At 48.1% G+C, this 20,336-nt stretch overlaps 1 protein-coding gene across 5 annotated transcripts in view; it reads right to left on the bottom strand.

Annotated features, from left to right (window-relative positions):
* LOC135993492 (H(+)/Cl(-) exchange transporter 5) overlaps positions 1-20,336 on the bottom strand; it is a 52,775-nt gene that overhangs the window by 8,091 nt on the left and 24,348 nt on the right. For all 5 annotated transcript variants that reach the window (XM_065643404.1, XM_065643403.1, XM_065643408.1 and 2 more), the window contains 8 exons: positions 11,214-11,365; positions 8,937-9,036; positions 7,288-7,472; positions 6,544-6,666; positions 5,835-6,041; positions 3,802-3,882; positions 2,384-2,926; positions 1,026-1,212 (listed from right to left, as the gene is read on the bottom strand). In XM_065643404.1, coding sequence (XP_065499476.1) covers positions 1,026-1,212; positions 2,384-2,926; positions 3,802-3,882; positions 5,835-6,041; positions 6,544-6,666; positions 7,288-7,472; positions 8,937-9,036; positions 11,214-11,365 — 1,578 coding nt within the window. The remainder of the gene's footprint in view (positions 1-1,025; positions 1,213-2,383; positions 2,927-3,801; positions 3,883-5,834; positions 6,042-6,543; positions 6,667-7,287; positions 7,473-8,936; positions 9,037-11,213; positions 11,366-20,336) is intronic.

Raw genomic sequence — 20,336 nt, 5'->3', positions numbered from 1 at the left:
TTTTCTTGGCGTATTTTAATTATGCTTTTGAGATTCAAGTCTCAAAGCTACTCTCAAATATTTTAGAGGAGTTTTACTCCATCTCCTAAAGGGGCACATACCCTTCAGTACTCTCCAATGGTAAAAAGAACAGTTAATGAAGCAGAACCATATTTATTTTTCATCAATTGCATGCAAACAAGAAGATGTAACCCCTTTAGAAAGACCAAAGCTGGGGTCTGGTAGCATGCTTTTACTGCCCCTGAAATGGGAGTTTCTCCTGATACAGTAAAGTAGGTCCCTAAGAGTTAAACATATTATTCCATGGAGGAGATGATTGGGAATTGCAGTGAAAGTGAAGTTCAGTCACGTGCACTCAATTTCTCAAATTCAGCCAAGCGGAACCAGTGTCACCAAAAAGCAGAGCTCTTGAAAGCAGAGCTGCGTCATAAGATTTAAGGTCAGAACAGGCAGGAAAATAAATTAAAACCTCACAGGAAAATCTAAAGTCCCTGGCCAGTCTCATTTCTTCTAGCTGCTGACTCAGGAGACTCCCCACTGAAACCCATCATGTCTGACAATAGGTTGGTGCTGGCAAAAGAATGCAAACAGGATGAGAAATACATTGCACGTTCTACTACAAAGTTTCCTGTTCTTGAGACGAAGCCAGATTCTACGGACTGTGAGAACAACAGCATTTCGCTACTACCCTTCTTGTCCTGACAGGACAAGGGGTGATGGTTTCAACCTAAAGGAGAAGAGATTCAGGCTGGACATGAGGAAGTAATTTTTGATACTGAGGGTGGTGAGAGCCTGGCCCAGGTTCCCAGAGAGGTGGTGGATGAACCATCCCTGGAGACATCCCAGGCCAGGCTGGACAGGGCTCTGAGCAACCTGAGCTGGTGCAGATGTCCCTGCCCATGGCAGGGGGGGCACTGGGGGAGCTGGGAAGGGTCCTTCACCCCAAACTATTCTATGGTTCTACAATTTACATGGCCGACCAAGACCCAAACCACAGCCTGGGCTTCAAAAGCCATCTTGCTTACCCAGACACGCTGCAGCCCCCACCATTGCGTAGAGGCCAGGAGTGATGCAGTCAGCTCCTTGACTGCACCAGCCGCTGAAGATGGCCCAGTCGTGGTGGTAATAGGCCAGCTGCTCCATGGCTACTCCGAGCAATCTGCCTGCAATAGCCCCCACTGCCATGCTGGGGATGAAGAGACCTGAGGGCACCTGTGAAAGCACACATTGGTAAACGTGCCATTCCTCGGGCACTTCAAAGACAGTGATGGAATTTCAAAACAGGGCCAAGTTAGAGGTCATGGTAAATTTAAAATTGGCAAGGCTGCCTTGCTCTGTCATGTCTGCCCTTCCTGCACCCTCATGCTCTACAGCCTCTACAAGGAGTTCGAATTTACTCCTTTTTGAGAAGGAGAAACAGCCTCTCAAGAGGCTAGTGTGGAACAGAACAAGCTTTTTTCAAAAACTTCTTTCCCAAGAGAATATAACACCGCTAACACTCCCCCCATGCCTTTCTAACCACACGAGTAGGTGTTTATTGCAGACACGGGATTTCCCCGCTCCACTGGCTTCACGTACTTCTTCCCTGGCAGAAATTCAAATTCCACCATGAAAGTGAGGGCACCTGCACTTAGCACCCACAGCACGAGTGACACCCAGCAGAGCCGCTGGCAGCAAGTTTCGCCTCTGCACTTCAGCTGTTCCAGCACTCCAAAAGCTCCTGGTCTTTTAAGTCAGAGAATTTCCCCCCGTTCCCTTTACACATTTGTCCTACGGCTTTCTCATTCTCAGACTGGATGATTGCCCTTGAATGTCAGTGACCACCTCAGAGCAACAATGATGTCCAAAGCTCTGCGGTGGGGTGACCTTTCTGGGCAGACCACTGGAGGACTGGGGAGAGGAGGAGGAGACATTCAGCTCCATCTGCTGAACCCCACCGCAGGAAAGCTCAGAGCTAGGCCGGACATCCACAACTCAGGAGCTGCTGCCAAACAAGTTCAGAAGCGTCTGATCAAGGAATAGCTGTGATAAGTAAGCATTTACAAAATTAAGATATTGATTGCTTTGCAATTAATTATTGCATATATATCAAAAAGGCTTAAGGCAGGACAATTTAGAAGCATTCCGTGTTTGGCAAATGGGACGTGAGGCCCTGAGACACCAGCTTCACTGACAGTATCTGGTGCCCACACTCAGGATAAAAGGTTTCTACTGCCCTCAGTTACGAGCAATAGAACAAATCATTGCAGCCTGTCACCTCAACCCCTTCTTAACAGAACTTGGGGAGGAAAACATGTCTGTTTATTGAGCAAATAAAACTCTGAGACCTGGGGTTCCTGCAGAGGATGAGAAGAACACGAGTTCCTTTACAGGCAATTCTCACCTTCATGCCAAAGGTGAAGATCGTGATGAAGACTTTCATTATAAGGGCCAAAGCCAGCTGCCACATGGCTGTGTAAACTCCTGGGCCAGCAGCTCGGTCTGGCAGGTCATCCCCTTTGGTGCTGTTGAAATCGTTCACATACTCGCAGAGCTTGGAAGAGTCCAAAATCCCACAGTCGTTGAAGAGCTCAGAAATGAGCTCGCTGGTGCTCATTCTGGTGTATTCGTTGGGGAAGGCCAGAACGGCCGTGATCGCAGTCACGACAAACACCTCCAGCACAGGGTATTTACCAAGCTTCGTCGTCTTGCGTCGCCTGCACCAGGCAATGTTGCTGCGAATGAAGAAAGCTCCCCAAAGCCCACCAAATATTCCCAAAAGGATGAATGGCACAAGCTCCAGAAGATGCCATGGCATATGAAACTCCACGTAGAAGAGAACCAGGCGGCTGTTCCCAAAAGGGTTGATGGAGCGCAGGGTAAACGCAGCGACCAGAGCAGCAAAGAAGGAGCGCCACAGTGTCTTGAGAGGAAAGTAGTAACTGACCTAAAGAGGAAAAACAAAGCAGATTCAGTTACTTTAACACTTGTCACTACACCGATCGCCGCCCAGTAACAAAATCACCACAGCATGAAGTAAAAGCGAGGGCTGAGATGGATGTGCACTGGCTACATAACCCTCCCCTCCAGCCAAGCACCCTAGGCTTTATTTGGAGCTCCTGTTCCGTGTGGATTGCAATGGCCAGGATGGGTCCTGGCCTGCAGCCTCCAATGCAGCAAGTGCCCTCTGTGATCCCTGAACTGGAAGTGACTGACTCAGATAATAAAAGCTGTTCCAAATCAGCTATGAGCTGAATCTGGAGAACTATTTGCCTTGCATGCTCTGCAAAGTCCAGAAGTGCCAAACAACAGTGCTCACCATAGCTGCCACCATGACTATTGCTCAGCTGAGCAAAACCATCCCACTCCTTCTCTGAGCTAAGCCCTGAAGCAAGCAGCACTGACACATTTCACGTCTGGATCAAAAGAACAAGGATTAGAAGTTCCTTGGGACGAAAAGGGGTTTGAAAAGCCAGATAAGTTTGTTGTCAGGAGACGGTGGACATGTGGAAAATGTGACAGAGGCTGTGGCTGTGAACAGTCAGCGTTGCTGAGCACAGGTGGATCAGAGGAACCCAACAGGTCTATTGCAAAGCTACAGAGAGACACCATCCAAAATAAATACTCCAGTATTTGTAAGAATTACCTGAAACCTCAATAAGCTTTTAGGTTGCTTGGCCTTGTAAATACACCACCAATCAGTATTCAACAGGGTCTCATTTCCACACCCAAGCAGTTACGAGTGGCCTGTATTTTTAAACCAGCAGGGTCAGTTCTTGCAATAAAATGGCTCGCCTAGAGCTAATAGAAAATGCTGGTTACCTCTTCCAGACTAAAGAGGACTCCTCCGATCGGTGCACCAAAAGCTACAGACACACCAGCAGCTGCAGCTGCTGATAGAACCTAAGAGAGAAACCAAAGACGGTCAGACGTTTTCAGCCCCCCCCCAAATTTCCCCCTTTTTGGTCTTAAGTTTGTAGAATTATCTCCAGTGAGTGCACAGTAAGGCAGTGTCTGACCTGTTTTAAATACAGCAGGGAAAAGATGGAGTGAACCAGCTCCTTAGGGAGACGGGCTGCAAGTAGGTACAAAAATATTGGTGTTGGCATTTTGACAGTCCCACCCCCAAACTAGTAGAAGTGGCATCACTGGAAATTATTTTTTTCTGCATCAGCTGATTTCCTGCAATGCTTTCACCTTAGATAAAGCTTCAGTAAAACAGAATAGCAGTAATTTCACCTCCCAGAACACACTGACTCTTCCCATGTTTGCCTGTCTCACATTCGCACCATTTCTCAGTGTAACTAGAGGTGCTGTGGGGCCACCCAAAACCCTGCCAGCCCACAGGGTAGATTCTGTCGGGTTTGGTTTAGCAGAAGGTAAATTGGCCAATGTGATACTACACATCTCACATAAACTATTCTCCAGTGAGTTGGCCACAGAAAAGCCTTACAGCACTGTGAGGAAACACTCGTGTCATGTTTGATGTCAGCTTGGTTCTTACACCTTGCCCATTGCTGTGTCCCTGAAAGCAAAGCCCATCATTCTATTCCTATGGCCAAGTCCAGGTCCCTCAAATAATCACAGAATCCCAGAATGTCAGGGGTTGGAAGGGACCTCAAAAGCTCATCCAGTGCAATCCCCCCGCCGGAGCAGGAACACCCAGATGAGGTTCCACAGGAAGGTGTCCAGGCGGGTTGGAATGTCTGCAGAGAAGGAGACTCCACAGCCTCCCTGGGCAGCCTGCTCCAGGCTCTGGCACCCTCACCATGAAGAAGTTTCTTCTCAAATTTAACTGGAACCTCCTGTGTTCCAGTTTGCACCCATTGCCCCTTGTCCTATCACTGGTTGTCACCGAGAAGAGCCTGGCTCCATCGTCCTGACACTCCCCCTTTCCATATTGATCCCCATGAATGAGGTCACCCCTCAGTCTCCTCTTCTCCAAGCTCAAGAGCCCCAGCTCCTCAGCCTTTCCTCACAGAGGAGATGCTCCACTCCCTTCAGCATCTTCGTGGCTGCGCTGGACTCTCTCCAGCAGTTCCCTGTCCTTGACCTGAGGGGCCCAGAACTGGAGACAATATTCCAGATGTGGTCTCACCAGGGCAGAGTAGAGGGGCAGGAGAACCTCTCTTGACTTACTAACCACCCCCTTCTAATCCTCCCCAGGTCCCATTGGCCTTCCTGGCCACAAGGGCCCAGTGCTGGCTCATGGTCACCCTGCTGTCCACCATGACCCCCAGGTCCCTTTCCCCTACACTGCTCTCCAACAGGTCGTTCCCCAACTTACACTGGGACCTGGGGTTGTTCCTGCTCAGATGCAAGACTCTGCACTTTCTCGTGTTATATTTCATTAAATTTTTCCCCACCCAACTCTCCAGCCTGTCCAGGTCTCTGGATGGCAGCACGGCCTTCCAGTGTCAGCCACTCCTCCCAGCTTGGCGTCATCAGCAAACTTGCTGATAGTACACTCTATTCCCTCATCCAAGTCGTTGATGAATATATTGAATAGTACTGGTTCCAGTACTGACCCTTGAGGGACTCCACTAGATACAGGCCTCACTAGAAACAGTCCCAATACAGTTTATGGAGTTACACGGGAAGCACAAATAATTGTTGCAGAACTGGTTCTGCAGCAGGTTCATGCCAGTGAACGCTCCCATCAACAATGGGATGCTGACCTGCACTGGGGAGATGCTGTGGTGTCACTTCCTAACAGAGATGGCTTTTTCTCCAACTAGGTGTTGTGCTGAGGCACACTGGGAACAGGCCAAAACCAAACTATTTACAGTCAGTGCAAAGCACCAGACCCCTCGGTCTCCCCACACCAGCCTGACAACATCAGCCTCTCCCCGTACCTCTCTGCGCTTCGCTTCGTTCTTCCTGTATTTGGTGAAGAGATGACACAAGATGTTTCCACAGCAGCAGGCGACGTGCACCAGGGGCCCCTCTTTGCCCAGGCTCAGCCCAGATGACACCGCCAACACTAAGGTGATGGTTTTGATGATCAGCGTCCACTTGCCCAGGTAGCCTCTAATGATGAAACCACTTAAGATAGTTTTGATCTGGAAGTCAAGCACACAAAGCTCTACAGGCTTTCATTCAAGCCCTGGTCAGAGCTCCTGTTTTACTAGGCTCCCCAAATCCTGCCCTCAACGTTCCCCTACAGCTTTCAGAGACCCTCCCCAGCTATCAAAAGGAACACAGAGTCGGTAAAAACATCCCTCTGTGCAAAGGCAGAAACAGCCATTTGAGTCCTTCCTTCAGGGCCACCGCCCTTGCCGAAGAAAAATCTGAGGCTGGCTTTTGTAGCTTGTCTTACACAAACGGTGTGCTTTCGTTCATACTTTCTGCAGTAAATGCCAAATCATTTTAGTTTTTAAAGGGATTGCATGGAGACCCAAGCACTTAAGACTTTTTTCCAGGAATAGTTTTGAAAAAAACCCACATATTAAGCCACCGTCTAAAGTGTAATAAATTATTATTGCATAACAGGCATGCGTAATCGTTGGATGCTGGATGCCTACCCCACATTAAAAAACCCAACCCACTTTCATTCTCACTCACCTCTGGGATCCCTGAGCCACAGGCATAAGGAGCAAACCCCTTCACAAGTAACACAGCGAGAAGTGAGAATAACAAGGCCCAGGTAACGTACATGAAGTAGTTGAGAATATACGCAAAAGCCCCCTGAAAAGCAGAGAAAGTTACCCAAATTAGATGATTTCAACTGAGATCGCATCAAACCTACGCACTGAAGCAAGCACACAGAAATAGCAGGTAATCTCACATACAGTTATCAGCCAAAACCAAAGAAAACTCCAGTAAGTCCGAGGTTTCAAGGACAAGTTACATTTGCTGGGTTACAGGGATATAAACCAACCGTAACTCCAAAGACCATTATATAAAACAGCAAACAACGTACACAGGTAGCTTGGTACTGGGATAACTGCTGTCGCAGTCCAGTGGGCTGCTCCACCCAGAAATGCCAGAAACACAAGACTTGAGCTCATCTAACATCCCTCTAAATGGCTTGTGTGCAAATTATCCTCCGAGGAGCAAGTCTCAGACACATGACTAAAATACTGCACTTGCAAATGTGTCAATGTTTTGTTCCCCTCCTGAGGACTCCAGGTAACTAACTCGTGTGAGTTTATTTACACCCTTGGAAGACCCCAGTGGCGAATGTTAAGCCCCTGAACTACCTAGAGCTCGCACTTCGAGCATACACATCCAGATCGCTAGCAAAGGATGATACAGGCTGGGGAAACGGGATGTTTGGCAGCAAAACCAGTTGTAGGCACACGTCACCTCTCCATGGCCAAGGATCAGCTCAGACCAGCTCATCCACTCGGGACACTTGTCTCTGTCCATAAAGGTTGTGTTAGATTTCCAGCAGCAGTGCTCGTGGTTAAACCAGAAGCCTGCTAAACACACGCCTTCCTTCAAATCTGTCATCCAGTGCGCAGAAATGTCAATCAGCCCCGCTAAGGAACCTAGTTTAAAGAAAAAAAATATATATAAAAAGAAAAATTAATAGCAGCCTTATGCAGACGCAAATACTTGAAGGTTACAGTCTGCCCTACTGATTTTCAACTCACCTACCAACAAATAGAGCAGTACTGATATTTTTGCCTACAATTAACTTTTATTCTATAGAGAGCTAAATGGGAATATTTTCTTAAGTATATATATCGAAAAGAGTAGGTCAGGAAACAAAGCATGCCTAACCCTATTTCAAACGTTGGCCGTAGCAAACCGCATTCAAACCCACCCTACATCACTAGAAATTAATTCTTCTCAATGACACTGGAAGAGCGCTTATTAAATATAGCACAGCAAGTAGTCTGAGAGGCAGGGAGGGACGTTTTGTATTTCTGGAGGACACAAACAAAACACGCCACTGGCCTCCAGCGCAAGAGCTGGAATCCAGGAGTCACACTAACAATATTAAGACAGGAATAACCTTGAATTCAGAGAAAAATATTGCCAATCCCAATTTTTTTTAAAAAAAGGGGGAAATCACAATTGTGCCAAGTGAAACAAAGTAAGTAGAGACCAGTACAGAAAGTAATTCAGCTTTTAAAAGAGGAATCTTCAAGCAATTTTTAATTTTTCTGTTAAGAATAACTCCTACAATCCCCAAAGATAAATGCCACTATCAGCTCTGTTCTCAACTAAAATGCCACACCAACGCAGAGCCAGGAACAGAGACCTATGCGCTGTATGAGCAAGTGCTAGTACAAGCTCCAGAGGTAGCAATAAACATTTAGCAAATCTTCCGGTTAATGAAAAACTGGCTAACAGCTTTCCTATGTAAATATTAACAGAAACCTTAATTTCATTCCTCGTGATGAATGCTTAGCTGCTTTCTGTCAGGAAGATCTGTATCAACTGATTTATTTCTGCTGCATTGGGTTCAAAGTTTGCTTCTCAAGTCATTTAAAAGGTCTCAGCCAGTCAACCTCTGAAAGAAGTCTGACTTCCCAAAAGACACCTCTCACTTTTTATATCAAAGTATAGTAGGAAGAAAAAAAGAAGAAAAAATAAAATCCTGCCAGCAGCCCTTGGGATTAACCTCTCCAGTGTCATCAAACAGCATTCAGCAAAAACATACAGCATGACAGTCTTCTCTGACCCACACTTTGATCAGCTCCGTTTTGCTGAATTTTTAAATTCTTCTTAGTTCAGAGCTCTGTACCAGCAGCAGATCCAGAGCAGTCTCCAGGACATCTTTCAGTCTCGGGTTTGTATCTGGCTATTTACACAAACGCAGCCTCAAAGCACGTAAAAATAATTCTCTGCAAATTGCAAAGCAGCAGCAGAGCCACAGAGGTCGGTGCAGCCCCTCGCACAGCACTTGCTCCAGGGCCAAAACCTCCTGCTCCGGCGATCTGCCGGGGTTTGTGGCAGGAACCAACACGGATGCTGCAGCGCAGAACCAGGAGGTTTGCTCTTACCTGCCAACAACCCAATGAGGAGCATCAACAACCAGCCAGAAAAGGCATCGCTCACGCTGTGTATCAGTGCCCACGTGGACTCTTTACTTCTACTGGTGATCTAGGAAAGTTTTTTCAAAAAGAAAGAACCATCAGTTAAAACGCTGATCTGCTTTGCTGTAAATGTTTTAAAAACTACATAGTGTTATTGTGAGTGGAAGACAGGCTCTAACATTCAAAACAACAGCTATCATGACATATTCTGCTTTGAGGGGTGAGAGAAAAAGTATCAGGCAGTGGCTGCTCTTAAAGCTGGCACAGTGAACACAGCTCTGGTTAGGAGATGTACAAAAATGGATCAAGGATTCTTTTTCTTGGGAAAAATGGAAGGAAGTATTCTCCTCCCAGGTGTCTTTGGCAGAAAAACACGACAAAATTCATCCCTTTATCTTTTAAAGCCAGTACTTGTTAGTAACAGCAAGTTACCAGTGTTCTGATGCCACAAGTGAATCTGAACACTGAAGAAACCCTTCAAGCACTTTGCCCCCAGCAATTTATCAATACTGCGGGGGGGAGGGGGTATCACACCCACCAACTGCGAGAGCAAACAGAAGCTGTCACCAGCACTTCAGTCTCAACATCTGGAATACAAACTCAACGTCGCTTTGAGCAGAGGAGACTCTGCCGAGCGCTGCTCAGCCGACAGGAGGGGGGTCACAGGTTTAATACCGACACAGAGGCGGGTCGGGCTGGGAACTGGGCTGTGCTGGTGGCACTGGGGAGTGGGACTCGGACCCGGCCAAGTCTGGCAGGGCCAGCTGAAGCCTGTCAGTCTCACTGCTCTTGACAGGCGGACAAAAGGGTGACAGAACAGCTCTTGTGTGCCTGCGCCTCTCCCAAAGGAAACATTCCAGTACGCCACTGTTATTCCCGGATAAAAAGGCACATTGATGCAAACAGCTAGTACTCGCTAAATGAGGAATAAATAAAGTAAGAATCATTTCTGCCTGAATGAGCCTCATTTGTTTGGTTGGGTTTTTTTCCTCTGGATTTTTATCTTTCAAATGCCACACTGATCGTGAGTAGAACTGGTACAGAATCAAAGCAGAGGTTGGGGTGGGTGCCAAAATTATTTCCTTTCTATTTCTTTTCATTGGACCAACCCTACACCTCTTTGACCAGCTGTAACTTCTGCCTTGACCTGATTTCAGTCTCTTTGAATACAGACAGAAGCTGACAGCAAACAGATCGTTCTGTTCCACACTGATGGGCATCATCTTTGTATACATGCACCTGTGCCTGAGGACATGTGTGCGATAAATCTTTTGGCTTTGTACTCTTAATCCATAGATGGGGACAGTTTTTTGGGCAGTAAGTAATGGGGGCACGGAGCCCCGTAATTGGGCCTGTACTTGCTCAAGTTTGGGCATTATACTGTATTGTATTTACTCACACGCTGAGTAGGGACTACGTTCAGTTTGTCATTAAGACAAACTGTCATTAAGACAAAGGTTGCTTTGTGAGGCTCAGGAAAAAAAAAAAAAAAATTAAAATTAAAGAATATTTTCGCAAGCAAATAGGCGAGTTGAGTTCGGTCATCACCACACAAGAGTTCTGCCAGCAAGGGTTTTCGCATGAATCAGGAGCCTGCTGAGGACATCAGTACTTTATTTAAAGCAACCCTTGCTTTCTAAGCAACCTCCTTTAATTGCAGAGAGCAGTGAAGTCCTGGGAGTGAATTCTGAAAAAATTGCACTCAGTTTTCTCACACATGCAGCACAAAACAATTCCAATAGAAAGAGCATCGGTCCCAAGTGCAATTGCAGAGCAGAAAAACAGTCTGCTTCTTTATCAATAAACAGGATCATGGGTGCTTAAATTCTTCCACTATAAACCATACGATAGCAATGCAATTCCTCCAAATAACACATTCACCTTCCATGAGCAGGAGTGTAGGTTTTGCGATGCTTCAGAGTCAAGCAAGTTTAACGTGGCATAAGAAAAAGTGCCCTTAAGGATTTAAGATGGGTATCGGAAATCCAGTAAAGCTTTTTAAATAAATAAAAGCCTTCAGAAGAGAAATAGCAATTGATAAACTGCAACGTGTTCAATTTAGTGTTCCTCTTCCTCAAACTAATCCTGCAGAGAGGTTCTCAGTTCCCGCGCTAAGGGCAACCCCTCTGTCCCAGGTGTATCTCCAGAAAGTGTCTCCCTAGTCCAGCAATCAGGACTGAGATTAGCTCTAGCAAGTTAATTATTCTGCCTTCAGCGTCAGCAAGGAGCAGTAAGAAATTTTACCTCTCTGTGCCTGTCCCGGTCCCTGGACTTCTCTCGCACCCAATCTATAGTGTTAAAATCTTCGTAAGTCCCCACACCAGGAAGAGGTTCCTCCAGGAAATCCATTATCGTGCTTGTGCCGTTCATCCCTCCTCCATTATATGAGGAAAATCCTGGGGGGAAAAGAATTGAGCGTTTCTTAGTTTCCCACCTTTTTAGGAAAAAACACATCACCAAAACACTAACTTAGTGGGAAAACCAGAGATTTCAGTGGAAGAAAACCACTAGAGAGCCATTTGTTGAGCTAAATACACCAAGCAAGCCTCCCAGGGATGACCTGGGCAGCTCCAGCAGTTCATGTAGAGACTGGGTCAATTGTGGAAACGACTGTTCAGGAACCAAAGTAAATCAACACTAGGTATTAATTTTTCCCTAAATTCAGGACTTGCCATGATGATATTTTGCTATTTGAGGAAAGCAGAGGGGAGACGAGGTGGTGAATGAATATTTGAGACCCCCAGCAGAAGAAATGGAGTCCCAGGTGGATCTAGTGAAGATGAGCAGGAGGACAGGAGGGCTGGAGAAGCAAAGCATCCGACCCCCATCGCTGGTGAGGGGGCCAAGAGAGCCTGAGCAGCAGGAAGCGGTACCAAATGGGGGCTTGGGGAGACACAAAATTGGGGCTTGCAGCCTCCCTTCAGGTGAAACAAACTCAGCCGAACCACTTGGCCTTCTGTACAACCTGCTCCAGCCCATGGAAAATGATCATAGAATCGTGAAATACCAGGTTCGAAGGGACTTCAGGGATCACCTGCTCCAAGCTTTCTTGGCAAAGCAGCCTAGACAGGATGCCCAGCACCCTGTCCAGCTGAATATTAAGTGTTCAATGTTGGGGAATCCACCGCTTCCCTGGGGAGATTATTCCCTGGTGAGACCACATCTGGACTATTGTGTCCAGTTCTGGGCCCCTCGGTTCCAGAAGGACAGGGAACTGCTGGAGAGAGTCCAGCGCAGCCACGAAGATGCTGAAGGGAGTGGAGCATCTCCCGTGTGAGGAAAGGCTGAGGAGCTGGGGCTCTGGAGCTGGAGAAGAGGAGACTGAGGGGTGACCTCATTCATGGCGATCAATATGGAAAGGGGGAGTGTCAGGAGGATGGAGCCAGGCTCTTCTGGGTGACAACCAGTGATAGGACAAGGGGCAATGGGTGCAAACTGGAACACAGGAGGTTCCACTTAAATATGAGAAGAAACTTCTTCCCAGTGAGGGTGCCAGAGGCTGGACCAGGCTGCCCAGGGAGGTTGTGGAGTCTCCTTCTCTGCAGACATTCCAACCCGCCTGGACACCTTCCTGTGTAACCTCATCTGGGTGTTCCTGCTGCGGCGGGGGGATTGCACTGGATGAGCTTTCGAGGTCCCTTCCAATCCCTGACATTCTGGGATTCTGTGATTATTCCAACAGCTGATTGCTCTCATCGTCAAAGATTTCCCTTGTGTACAACTGGAATCTCCCCAGGAGTAACTTTTACCCGTTACCCCATATCTTTTCCTTGTGGCTCCTCGTACAAAGGGAGTTTCCATCTCCTCTGTAGCCACCCTTTAAACACTGGACCATGGTGATGAGCTCTCCCCTAAGCCTTCTTTTCTCCAGGCTGAACAGGCTCAGTTGTCTCGGCATTTCCTCATCTGGCAGCTTCCTAGACCTTGGATCATCTTTGTGGCCCTTCTCTGGCCCCTCTCCAGCCTGTCCACATCTTTTTCGAATAGCAGGGACCAAAACTGAAGGCAAGCATCCCACGTGTGGCCTGACGAGCACTGAGTAGAGTGGGATAACGACTGCTTGCTCAATGCGGATGTATGTTCCCAAAATTCTGGTCACAAGACAGTCTCCTCATGTTTAGGAGCACAGACCAAGGGTGTGGGGCAGGGTAAGACAAGGGCCTAGGGAAAACTATTCATCTGCAGTGTGATGAGGGGTGGCCAGGTCCATCTGAAGACAATGTACAAGCCATGCTCCCAAGCAAAGCCTCTGAAGTCTCATTCCCCCCACCTCCACCATCCTCTGGCAAGAAAATAAAACTGTTAATCACATAATCATGGAATGATTTGGCTTGGAAGGGACCTTTAAAGATCATTTAGCCCAATGCCCCTAGCCCTGGATTCCAGTGTAAAAAAAATGGGTCAGATAGATGGATTGATGTTTTTTCCACGTCCCCAAGCATTTGGTTTTCAGGCAGTTCCCAGCCAGGCTGATGTTCAGTCTCTGCCTTGGACCCGAGTGGATCCTACCTGCCCTGAGAAATGCATTTAAATCTCTTCCAGTTGGAAAACATCCATGAATCTACACCTGCTTTTCTTTGCTCCTAGAAAAAAATATTGAGCATCTTTGATCAGAAAAGAACCTTTTAAACCCCTGTTATTGCAACACTTATTTCTTGTTCCTTTAAAAACAGGTTTCTTAAAGCCCCTTGCAAGCAGTTTGAAGAAGGTGTTGAAACACATCGAGGGGAAAAACAAGCCAAAGGTCTTTTAAACCTTATCCAAAGAAATCAAGCAGTTTTCTTGACAGATTAATTGACATGGAACAAGTTCTTCTGTGCAATTCAGCCCAAGTTTCATTCCTTTGCTTGTGCAAGCACTAATGTCCCTGCTCCGAGTCAACACCAACAGAATCCTCAGTAATTACTCCATACAGTTTTCTTTCTAAGCCACCAAATGCTCAAAGGGCAAAAATTGCCTGGGTTACTTTAAGAAACACTGTTAAATTTCAGCAGAGGTGAAAGGTGTCTTGCAGTCTATTACCTACTATGCAAAAGTATCATCAGAAAATATAAGTGACACTACCTTACACAGCCAAGACTAGTTTTGAACCTCCCTTAAGAAGACTCTCATGCTACTCTCACTCCGATGTCTGATACCCACCAAGCTCCACAGGCGTCTTTGGCAGGCTCGGTCACCACTATTTTACCTGGATGGCCCTACAAGAAGCCAGCAGCGACCTACCAGACTATCCGCTGCGCACCTTGCTGTTTGAGAAATGAAGGAGGGAAGGACACAACTGATCACCCCTCCTTTTGCACCTCCAGCCTGCCTCTACCGTCTGTGTCCAGGAGGACGGCACACCAGCAAGACACAGCCCTTGCATTCCGCATTTGGACGGGGCCGAGAACTGAGCTGTGCGACAAGCTGTAGAGCAGCAGAGAGTTGCACAGATGAACCCCTTAAAATCCCAGCTCTGAAGAGCTTTTAAAACAGTCCTGTACAACACACGTTGCTGGTCGGAAAAGGAGAAGAGCAAGGTGCTGCCAGGCAGCTAACATGCATGTTGAGCAATCTCAGTGCGTGGTTGCCAGCAGCAAAACAAAGGGAAACGAAGTACAAAAAAAAAAAATCTAGGAGAAGGCAGCGAGAGACTGAAGTCCTCGGTAGCCCATTTGTTACCCGGGCTGGGAACCCCAGCCTTAAATAAGCACAAATCATTCACTTGGCAACGTATCCCGTCCACTCCGCAGAGCACGTGTGAGTTCACGCGCCCCTAGTAACCCACACGAGTAGAACACGCACCGTGCACCTTCCTCCTCCAGCAATACGCTGCTGCTAAAAGCTTCCAAGGGCGGACACATGGGGACGCGAGTAGGGAGGCTGGTTTTTCAGATCTGGGCAGAAGAGTAAATCTAATCATGGTTCGGTAAGACACAAAGTGAAGGAGCACGGAAAGGAGCACAGAAAGGAAAAACCAAAAACCCAGTCAAAATTGAAAGGTAGCGGGGAAGAGAAGTATTAGAAGTCCCATACAGAAGAATAATGTTTAATATTTCCTTTAGCTTATTTAGGTTGTAGATACCACCAAGGTAAAGATGTCTTCAGATGGGGAGATATAAGGAATTCAAACAATTGCTCTCAACCCCATCATCTAAAAGCAGCAGAGGAGAAGAGAGACCTATGATGTCTTCTCAAGCCCATTTCCCAGACTGGCACAGCTGCCTCTTAACAGAGAAAAAGCCGCAGGAAAACAAGATGAGTCATGTAGCATAACTGAAAACTACCACAAAATAACCCACTTTAAAAAGGCTCCTTGCTTCATGTGGGAGAAAAAAGGGTTAACTAATGCTCTGCCCAAGGGGCGATGTGCAGGCTGTAAACCCCACCTGCCCCACGTGCGTTGTACAGAAAACGGGGCACATTTGCTGAGAGCCTCGAGGAATTACCCTGTTTTTAAACAACATTTTTGCACTTATGAGGCCAACAGCTTGGAAATCCACAATCTGGCACCAACATTTTTCAGAGACTTCCTCACCCAAATACCCTCACTGAAAACTCCAAGCACTGTTCTACAAATCTGATGGACCAAAACCTTCTTGAATAAACTATCCTCATAACAACAGACAACCAGGTTCAACTGAGATACCTGCAACTCCTCCTGCAGGCTGACTTACCTGTATAAAGCCACCTGGATGAGCACTGCCCCACAGCCTCTCAACGCAACAAACCCCCTCTGGAGCAGTTATTTGATATAGGGGACAAGACGAGGCATCAGCCCAGTCAACCACAGCTCAAACAAGTCTCGTCTACAGTCCAGAGCTGCGGATTTTCACAGCAACCACCACGGATGTGGAGACCGCGACTGCAGCGGGACAACTGAAGCTGGGGGGTAAGTCAGGGTTTGAGCCAGCACGTCGCTTTGATGGTGGCACCGGGCTGCAAGCGTGTCACAGTGGGCTTTCAACAACCTCGCTTAGATAGCGGCTGCTTTTCTGGGAAAGCTGAAATATAAATTTAGGAGTGGCTTACAGCATTAAGGAAAGCCAGCAGCCACCCAGGCATTCATTTTAATTTTAGCTCTGTCCCCCATACAAGGGAACCACCACGGCCGCATCATTTTTACAGCAGCTTCAGACACAAGCGCTGAGGTGGCTCTGGTGGAGGGGCCTTTGAGGCTTTGCTAAGCATGGGTGACAGGTTTCTAACCAAGCCCAGCGATGCAGAAGACAACACCGAGTCTACCTTCAGAAACGAAAGATGAACAACTCTCCTGCACGTTCACCTCTCAAAGCCACGCAGCCCAGCCAGAAGAATTTGCATTTTTTCCTACAGGAATGACCAACTCCTCTAGAAGTGCAACAACAATTTCTGTCTCTGTCTCTGTGCTGGAGACGGCAGGCTTTCACTGTCTGTTCAATTTTATTTTGGCACACCTACTGTAATCTTTCCTAAAGATAAAAAGATACAGTTGTCCTTCAGAAAAAAAAGTACTAATAAAGCAATGTTAAACTTAGTTAACTGAGACTACTCTGAGAAGCATTTTCTGCCAGAAGATGAGATCAGGGTCATTCCTTGCTCACTCTTCTGGAATAACTGTCCAGACCAGCGACTTTTGAGCTGGGAGAGAGTTCCCAGGACAGCCAAGAGCTGTCACAAAGCAACACAGACGAGACCCTGAGGGCACAAATCACACGGCACTGCCCCGCAGGTCATCGCATCCAGCGCCGAACGGCCCCCCGGGACCAGCCTGCGCGATCCCGTCCACACCACGTCCCGCAGCCCCACGGGGGAACTCGCTGTCCACAAAGCCAAGCGCGGCGGGACGCTCTGACCTGCACGCTCGGGACCAGCCAAGTACAGTTTGGGGATGGATCCTCGTCTCCAGACGCCGACCCCATTCAGCCCAGCCTGATGTCCCTAAAAAATCAGAACCTCAAAGCCGCCAGATGTACGCGGCAATTTCACAGCCATGTAAGCAGATAAGCTATCCGTTCAACAGAAGATAATGAGTAAATGTCTTTATATTTTTTCCAGGAGTAATACCGAACCATAAAATGGCTGACGGCCATAAATATTTATCAAGATCATACTTCCTGCCTCAGCTTGTTGCAAATCAAGGATGCTAGGATAACCAGGTAGGAATAAAAGAAGAAATGAGCTCAGTAACACCTTTCAAAACACAATCAAGATGATTATACAGGTCTGCCCAACTCCTAATGTATAGATCTCTAAATCGGTATTTAATGCCTAGAAACAGCAAGTCAAATGTTAGAGAAGTACAGTTCATTTTTTTAAACACAGATTTGTTTGCATTTTGATCACCTCTTCTCCCTAAGATGGGTTAATGCTCCACCTCAGAGGGACTGCCCGGCTTAAAAAAGAAGGCAGTGCTTGTTAGAGTTACAGGCATCTGTCACGCAGACTCACGGGGCTTTGTTAATTGTCCTGCCAGCACAGCGAGATGCCAGCAGCAGCACCTGGGAACGCTCTGCCTCCGCACTGCTTCCATTGCTCTAGCAAATCTGGAAAAAGAAGGGGTTTTGCAGACAAAAGGGAGACCAGCAGTAAACAACCAACCATTACACAGCAGAAATCGCACCGACCACCCCGGCTGCTCCCCCTGCCCAACCCGCTGCCCCATCACCCCGGCGGGAACCTGCAGTTCGCTGCTCCGCAGCCTCCGCAACGCGGCCCCGCAGCCCCACGCGTTCCCCTGGGCTCCCGTCCCCTCCTCCTCCCCAGCAGGGCTCTCCTCACCCTCGCTCAGCCACTGCACCTTCGGGAGCCCACCTGTCCCATGGCTGCTGGGTCTGGGGACACCAGGCGCTCCAGCTCACAGCGGCACTTGCTGCAGCCTCTTCCTCCGGACTCGGGCGCAGCGGAGCCGGCAGCAGCGCTGGGCCCTCCCCGCACGCCCGGTGCAGCGTCACCGTCACCCGTCACATGAGCCAGCCCTTGCACCTCGCTGGAAGGGGCAGGATTTGAGCGGCACAGGGAGAGGCTCACGCTTGCGGGCAGCCGAGGGCAGAGGACGCCGGCTGCATCCAGGGATCTGGGCTCCCGTTGCGCCCAGAAGGGAGGCTGCACCCCGAAGCTGCGAGCAGAGCTGCTCAGGCAGCACTCAAGATGTTTTACCCGGCAGAACATATTCCCCAGGACTAAAATCTGCGCATTTGCATAGCTGCACAGACGCGGTACTGCAGAGAGCCGAAGCTGCCTGTGCAGGGCCTTGGAGATGGAGAGCAGCTCGTTGCTAAGGCTGTTTGCTACGAGTCAGGCAGGTTGGAGCTGTGCACTCACACCTCATCTCCTTCACCCCAACAGTCCAACCCCAAAGATCCGGCAAACCTGGCACTCAACCCCCTCACCCCCAGTCTGGCTGTGGGGGGACACCCCAGACACCCAGTTACCCACATCAGACTGATGCTCCCAGCACATCAGCCTGGGACAGACCCCGCTCCGCGCCCGCACGTTTTCAACGATCTGGACAAGTCAAGCTTCAGCACAGGAAAACACACATTTATCAATGGAGTTCCCTGACAGTGGTGGGTCATAGAATCATAGAATCATTTTGGGTGGAAGAGACCCTCAAGACCCTTGAGTGCAACTGTTAACCCAACCCTGGCACTAATCCATGTCCCTACAAACCTCGTCTCTGCATCTGTCCAACCCCTGCAGGGATGGTGACTCCAGCACTGCCCTGGGCAGCCTGTTCCAATGCCCCACAGCCCTTTGGGGAAGAAATTGTTCCCCAGATCCAACCTCAACCTCCCCTGGCGCAACTTGAGGCCGTTTCCTCTGGTCCTGGCGCTTGTTCCTGGGGAGCAGAGCCCGACCCCCCCTGGCTCCAAGCTCCTTTCAGGCAGGTCAGAGATCAGAAGGTCTCCCCTCAGCTCCTGTTCTCCAGCTGAACCCCCAGCTCCCTCAGCCGCTCCCATCACACTTGTGCTCCAGCCCCTTCCCCAGCTCCGTTCCCTTCTCTCAACTCACTCCAGCACCTCCAGGCCTTTCTTGTCCTGAGGGGCCCAAAACCGACCCCAGGATTTGAGGTACGGCCTCACCACTGCCCAGTGCAAGGGGACAGGGTCACTCACAGATAGACTGAAAAAACCTTTTTTTCTCCCCCCTGGCTGACATTTTGCTTGCTGAAGAGCTAGTTTCAAAGCTCTTTGCTCACTGTCTCTCCAGGAGGGTGGCAGGCACTGGATTTTTCTTTCACCGTCTCTGCAGATGCAATATTCCACTCTGCTCTCCCCAGCCCCCCCAGGAGCACTCTTTATCTCACCATTCAATGTACCTAAGAGCTCAAAGGGGCTGGTGATTAAGTTCGTCTGGCTCCAATTTGTTAGTGATAGCTTGTCATTTAAACATTGTGTGGCAAGTCTGAAACACTACACCCCAGCAAACATTGACTTTGCTTTCACCTGATATGCTGCTCTGACAACCTCAGGCTTCAGTCTGGAGGTCAAGGAGGAAGGTGGCTGAAAACAAAAGCCAGAGGAGATATCTCCCAGCCCAGGGATCATCTCAGAGCTTGGCTGAGATCTAATGGGTGGGTAAATTAGTCTAACCTGCCCAAGATGCAGCAGTTGAGAGAAAAACCTGGCTAGCACAAGGAAAGGTATTTAAACCTTCCAAGAGCAGCAGCCAGCTGACCATCCCCAATATAGCTACGCCATCCACCTCCCATCACACAGGGGATGTCTGCAGAGCACAGACGAGTGGATAAAAAAAATCCATATGAAACTAAGCCTCACTAACCCTGCTGCATTTTTGAGTGCTATTTGTTGCTATTGCAATTCTCAATTCTCGCCCTTAGAGCTCAAAAAGAAAAAACCTTCTTAAATCCTACAGCAAAAAGGAGACATTCCAGCCATTGAAACATTTTTAAGCCTTCCTCTGAAAGAAGTCAGGAACACAGTCCTGTCTTTGCGCCTTATTATTTAAAGCACATCCAGAGTCTACCACGATGCCCAGCCATGACACCTTGCTCTTCCCAAGCCCAGCATCCGCCTCCACAACGAGCAGAGAAAGGGACCACTAAAGAAAAGCACAAAATAAGCCAGGATTGCTGCCTTAGACACTCAGCCAGAATTGCTTTAAACTATTCAGAGGAAACCATTTGTATTTTAATAGTTTTGGAAAGGGATATTAAGGAACTAGAAACCAGCACAACTTACAACAAACCACTTGACAGAAGCAACCCCTCATCTAGGAGATAATACTTGGTGAGGCAGCTGTTCCAACAGTTTTTGCTAAAGGAATCAGGCCTTGTAAATATTGTATTTCTTAAATTAAAAAAAATTTTAAAAGGACTGCATATATAATCTAACTGACCATGTACTTGGGTATCCATTAAGCTTTGGACAAAATTTTCTTTAGAAG

The sequence above is a fragment of the Caloenas nicobarica genome, chromosome 12, assembly GCF_036013445.1.
Source record: "Caloenas nicobarica isolate bCalNic1 chromosome 12, bCalNic1.hap1, whole genome shotgun sequence".
Classification (NCBI taxonomy): domain Eukaryota; kingdom Metazoa; phylum Chordata; class Aves; order Columbiformes; family Columbidae; genus Caloenas; species Caloenas nicobarica.
This window is presented reverse-complemented; position numbering and strand designations above follow the sequence as displayed.